Genomic DNA, 6,661 nt, shown 5'->3' with positions numbered 1-6,661 from the left:
CAAAGTCGTCATGAATATTTTGCGAAAAAAAAAAAAAAAAGGCAATCATGACTATGAGGGGTCTGCTTATGTTCAGTCCACATCTAATTATAGGACAATTAAGCATGTCCTCATAGCTAATTAAGGACCCGACCATTGCCCTTCCCACATCTGCCATATGCGTGGCCCCTAGCTCACTGTAATATTTACCATGCAATCCATAAACATTGCCATCTGTCATCACTAGCAGCCCGTCACGTGTTAAACTCTTTTGAAGTGGTGGAAAAAGAATGACTGAACTCTTTTTTTCTCTGTTTGTTGTATTGCCTATGAGCTTTGTTTTTTTAATGAATTTCTTCATTTGGCCAAAAAAAAAAAAATCGAACGTAGTTGAATGACTTAAATTTCTAAAACTTCATATGCAATAGGATTTCGTTCGTCAATATTAATATTAGAATTTTTAAATTAATTTATTCATCAAATAATAATATATCTTAAATATTATTTCATTTGATAAATAAATTTAATAAACTTAGCAATTCTTCTGTGGATATGGATATAAATCTGGCTTTAATTTGTTCGTTAATTAAGAAACCAAATCGATCAGACATTGTTGCTTGTCTAGTTATGAGTTATGATAAGGAACTTTTTGGAAGTGGGATGGTCGATGGTAATCATGGTACGTGTGGAGGGTACGTGCTAAAATATTCTCATATATTCCTTCCATTTTAATTATTTCAGATCAATAAGTAAATATATATGAAGCAATACTTTAGTTCCATTGCAGGAGCAGATTATGAGTAAGCGTAGATAAACATATATCCCATATATATGTTACATATAGTTTAGTTTTGTATTTTGAGTTTTTGGATGAGAGACTTGGTGTCGATTCCCTTGCCATAGAAATTTTGAATGAATTCTTGCTCAGTGAAGTTCCGATAAAGTGGTGGTTTGTCAGGGGACAAAAGCTCTGGAAGAGGTCCAGAGTAACCATCTTCCTTCCATTTGTGTATGTTGAAAAACATCACAATTGAGATTCGGGCTTCCTTCCACGAGTTAGCCAACACCCGATGCTGCACGCTTTTATACTCTCCATTCGAAATTATCTGCACCCTCACCCAAAAACTAATTATTAGTTCTAATTTTATTAATTATATATTTTTCTTGATGAATTTATTTTTCTATTACCATAATATAAATTTGTTTATCATTAAATCTGTTTTATATACCATACAATATATTTATGTCATAGACGAACTTGATCTCACTTTCATGACAAAGGAAATCTTATTTTCTATTATGGTGCGTTTGGATGAAGTAATTTGAAATTACTAAGAAATTCACAAATTACGGAATTTAAAACGATGTGATTTAAAATTCTAGAATATGTAAATTCTTTTGTTTGGATAACATGTAAACATAATAAAGTTTAAATATAAAATTTATGGTAGTTTTAATTTTTGATGCATCAATCCAAAAGAGTGAAGGTGATGATGGCAAAATAAAAATGATGTTTATGGTGAGTTGACCATATTGGTAGGGGTGATGGCCCACAAGCAGTGGGAGAAATGGTGGTGGCTAAAATTGGGGTGTTGGCGGTGACGGTGGTGGTGGTGGTGTCGGCAATGGCGGTGATGGTGGTGGCGGCAGTGACGGTGATGGTGGTGGTGGTGGTGGTGGTGGTGGTGGTGGTGGTGGGGGTGGTGGTGACGTTGGCGGCAGTGGTGATAGTGTCGACACGACTTATTTTTCTTTTGTAAAAATTGGAATTTTGAAAATGACACCAATTTAGGTGGAATTTAAAGTTGGAATTTACAGCCTTCAAATCCCAAGTTTTTTTCCACCTAGAATTTACAAAATTCTGTATTTATTAATCCAAACAAGGAAATTAGAGCATGTAATTTCTTAAATGCTGAATTTTGTTTAAATTCCAAGTTTTTTTCCTTCATCCAAAGACACCATTAGAGCATGTACAATTCTAATTGCTAAATGCTATATTTAGCATAATTTTTTAGTTTTAGCTATACCTTTTGTGGGTTTTACTTAATGGCACAAAAACTATAGTTAAATGTTAATATATTTATCCTTTAATATATTTATAAATATTCTTATAAATTAAAATTTGTAAATTAAATTATTTTAATAATTATATCTTATAAATATTTTAATAAAATCTTTAATATGAGCCTAATATTAAATATATTTAAATATAAGAGCCAATATCAAAAAATAAAAATTTGTAGATAAGAAAAAAACCACTAAAACAAAAATCTACATAACTTTCCAACAACAAGTGCTACTAAAAAAATAGAAGTGGTTAACACAAACCAAAACTAGTGTATACTAGGGAAAAATTTTCAAGGCTTTTTTACCCAAATAGCACCTGAACTACAGGGGGTGTGCTCAAATACCACCCAAACTTTTTTTCTTGCCAATTTACCACCTGAAATTATTAATATGTGCTAATTTGCCACCTAACATCCATTTTTCTGTTAAATCATCAAAAAATTTCCCAAACTTCCCATTTTGCCCTTGAATACAATAAAAAAATATTATTATTTTAAAAACTTTTTTTAAAATATAATTAGAAAAAAAATTAAAAACTAAAAAAATAGAAAATGGAAATACCCTTTTTTTTAGGGGGTTTAATTAGATTTTTTTTTATATTTAAAATGCTTTTTTATATAAATGACGAAAATGCCCTTGAAATAAACAGAAAATTTAACTAAAATGACGGTAGGTGGTCAATTGGCCAATATGTGAAAGTTTAGGTGGTAAATTGGCAAGAAAAAAAGTTTGGGTGGTATTTGAGCACACCCTTTATAGTTCAGGTGGTATTTGAGTAAAAAAGCCAATTTTCAAAATAAACATATATTTGCAAATGGGGCTCACGCCAGTTGCTCCAGCCCAATGCCAACCTGCCACCTGTTATCCACTCACCCATTTTTTTCCACTTATTTTCACTTGGGTCCCACCATTTTCTTGGGAAGTGATTGCTACACTAATGTAGTTTTAACAATATATAGCCCTTCTATCGTAGTCAAGGAATAAAATTTTGGATTTTGAAGAAATTTTGATAGAAATTTCGACGAAAATTTCGAAGATTTTTAAATTTCGACAGAAATTAGACGGAAATGACGGAAAATATTATCAAAATACAGAAATTTTGAATGAAACTTTACCATATATTTATTTAACATATTATCTACTACATTGATAAAAAACATTGAAGAAATCAAATTATATAGTAAGTTTCATGTGATATAAGATAAATATAATGCGCGCTGAAGACAAATACTATTAAATAAAATTAGTATAATGATTAAATGAAATTAATATATTCATTATATTTTATAATCTATACACTAAACCATATATACTTTATAACCTATACTCTATATTGTTTAAGATATAATATAGGATATTAGGGTTTAAGTCCATTAAGATATTTTTAATTATTTTTTATATAAAAATGTATTATAGTTTAAAAACAACTAAAACGAAACTCTAAAATGGCCAAACAAAATCCCAAATCATTTTTTTGTTCAAATAGCCCAAAAGTCTCAAACTCCAATAAAAAAAGTCTTTTATTGTTTTTTTTTTCTTTTCTTTTTTTCTCTTTCCTTCCTTATCTCTCCCCGTGGGCTGACCCCATTTTTCTTTCCTTTGCTTTCATCTTCTCCTTCTTCTTTGCTGCTGCAGTGCGCCTGTGAGCTGTGACTTTTTTTTTTTTTTTCTCTCTCACACAATCACACACTCTTATATTTCTCTCTCTGCATCTCCATCAACACCCTTACCTTCACCCTCATCTCTTTCTCCCTCGTCTCCCCCCCCCCCCCGGTCGCTGCTCCCTGCCGCCGAAACCCACCGAATGATGCACAGAAAGTTTGAACCATCTCTTCCTCCGTCTATCTCTTTCTCCCTCTATCTCTTTCTCCCTCATTTCCCCCATGCCGGCCCCCTGCCGCCGCCCTCTCGATCTCAACACTGCCGAAAATTTCGGCGAAATTATCACGAAAAATAAAAAATTATACGTTTCGATTTCGACCCCTCCTCAAATCGAAAATTTCAGCGAAATTTTCGAAATTTAAACCCCTAATTGTAGCTTAACTTTTAAGAAAATTGCTAAGTTTAGCGCTATAGCTTTTAGTTTTAGCACTAGCATTGTGCATGCTTTAGTCTAGTAAGAAGATAAGATCTAGACTAGGGGTGGACATAACTCAATGCAACCTGACCAATTAACCCGATCAACCCAACCAAAATGGGTTGGGTTGGTTTGGTTTGGTTTCTAACACCTAATTTAGAGAGGTCGGTTCATAACCCGACCCAACCCAACCTAAAAATAAATAAATTACATATTCACATGTCTAGTTTCTTATCTCACCTTGTTTATAATAGTCAAATGCTCAAAGCAATGGAACTCATCTCACCTTTCCTAGTTTCATGGCCTATGTTCTTTAATATCATGCTAAGTTCATATTAATCTTTCACATGGCTTTATTCTTTAATATATTAATATTAATATTATATATATATGATTTGCTTGTTAGCCTTGTTTTACACGTGATTGTAATTATTTCATTGTAAAAGCAGACATGCACTGAATTGGGTTCATGTGGGAAAAATAGAGACATTTATTTTATAACTTAAATAGAGTTTCATTCTTTTCTAATTTGGACCTAAATTTTAATTGTATTTTGAGACATGCCTAAACCAATCAAAGCGACCAACCCAATCCAATTTTAATTAGTTTGGTTTGGTTCGGTTGTTTCACCTTAATTGAGTTGATTTGGTTTGGTTTGAAAAATCACAAATCCGAAGGCATTGGTTTGGTCTAAACTGAACCAAACCGACGGTATCCACCCTTAATCTAGACGCAAAATACTCCTTCCATCACCTTTTCGCTTTATTGAATTCAACGCACAACAAAAGTCTACTTTGTTTTTGGTCAACAACAAAAGTCTACTTAGGTGGTCTCTATAATTTCCACCTAACTAAGAATATTTTTTTTAATTAAAATATTCACCTAAAGTCATTTAAGTGATGATTTCTTATCATCAACAGGAAAGTCGGAGTCCGTAGATCCATTATTAAATTATATATTGTTGAGAGTAATATCTCACAAATGAGAAAGCAAAAGTCTTTCAATTTATAGGTTTTGAATCTTAATTTTCATCTACTAATTTTAAGTTGAATTCTTCTAATTAAGCACTATACCTATCCCCTTTTATCATATATTTAATATGTTGTGAATCAGGATATGATTTTCTCTAATCAACTATTCTAATTTAGAGTCCTAATTAATTAATAACATGAAGTTAAATTCTCATAATTAAAACAATGAAAAAACATATAATTAATATCCATTATATGAAGTTGGATTTACCTGAAGAAAATCTCCCATGTTAATAATCAAACCTCCAGGCAAAGGCTTGACGTCCACCCAGTCATTGTGATGCTTGACCTGCAACCCAGGAACATGGTTCTGCAACAAAACAGTGAGCACCCCAGGATCGGTATGCGGCGTAATCCCCATCGTCCGATCAGGCTGAGGACAGTAGGGATAACAGTGCCCCACAAACGCCTTCTTTTCCGAAAATGTGAGCTCCTTAAATTTGCCAGCTTCTAACCCTAACCCTTCTGAAAGCAACTCCATCACAGCTTCAGCCACCTTGGTGGCATGCAAATCCCATGCAACCACCTCTTCCCTACACACCTCAGGGAATTCCTCCACCTTGGGCCGCTCCGTGGTGGGGCCCATCCAGGCCTGCAAGGAGTCGTGCCAGCTGGCGGCCTTTGACCGGTACAAGTCGTTATTGCTTGCATACATCACTCCTTTTCCCTCTTCTCGCTTGTAGTACCTGGCCTTCACCTCCTGAGGCAGCTCGTGGAACGCTTTGACCGCGTTGACCGTTTGGTTTAGTACCCAACTGGGTACGCCGTGGTTGATTGCTTGGAAGAAACCCCATGTTGTGGCGGCGGCTTTGACTTGGTCAACGATTTGGGGCCGGTGAGCTGCGGAGTTGATGTGAGAAAGGTCGATGGTGGGGATGGTGGTGGTGGTGCCACGTGTCGACGAGGGTTTGAGGTCGGAGAGAGTTTGAGGGTCGTGGACGAAGATTTGAGGGATGGAAGTGATGCCAGAATCGGAGAGGCCTTTGACTCCAATTTTTGACTCGTCGAATTCTTTCACTTCCTTCATGCGGTCGTATGCCGAAGTTGCATCAATGGCTGCCATTTCTGATTTAAGATTTTCGAGCAGCTGGACCTGATCAGCTTCGTTTGTTGTGAATCACATTCAGTATATATTATGTTATATAGGAAATTAAGGTGGTCTACGCCTCCTTTTGTTTATGAATTAATTACACTTACACCCTATAAAGTTTATCGTCTTTTCATATATATCTCCTGGAGTTTCAATAATTATACATACATCCCTTGAGGTTTCAAAACTGTTACATATAACTCCTTATAGTGAGACGAAAAATGATGAAAAATTATACAAAAAAGCATGCTAAGGGATTAAATAACCTGATAAGATTACTCAAAGTGTAAGGTCCAACCTCATTACAATTATTTTCTTTTTTATTTATTTATTTTTTCTCTTGTAGGAAGTTATATGCAATAGTTTTAAAACCTCAAGGGATGTATGTGTAATTATTAAAACCCCAAGAGATTGTAT

The 6,661-nt window shown here is 34.3% G+C and overlaps 1 protein-coding gene across 1 annotated transcript; it reads right to left on the bottom strand.

Moving 5' to 3' along the window:
- Positions 1-766: 766 nt before the first annotated feature.
- On the bottom strand, positions 767-6,261 carry LOC147282097 (1-aminocyclopropane-1-carboxylate oxidase homolog 4-like). Its single transcript, XM_086248120.1, has 2 exons — positions 5,366-6,261; positions 767-1,085 (listed from the first exon to the last, which is right to left on the bottom strand). Exons 1-2 carry the CDS (start codon positions 6,215-6,217, stop codon positions 825-827), a joined length of 1,113 nt encoding a protein of 370 aa, XP_086104246.1. The 5' UTR covers positions 6,218-6,261; the 3' UTR covers positions 767-824.
- Positions 6,262-6,661: the final 400 nt, after the last annotated feature.

Source organism: Dryas octopetala, chromosome 6 (assembly GCF_963921425.1).
Source record: "Dryas octopetala chromosome 6, drDryOcto1.1, whole genome shotgun sequence".
Taxonomy (NCBI): Eukaryota; Viridiplantae; Streptophyta; class Magnoliopsida; order Rosales; family Rosaceae; genus Dryas; species Dryas octopetala.
This window is presented reverse-complemented; position numbering and strand designations above follow the sequence as displayed.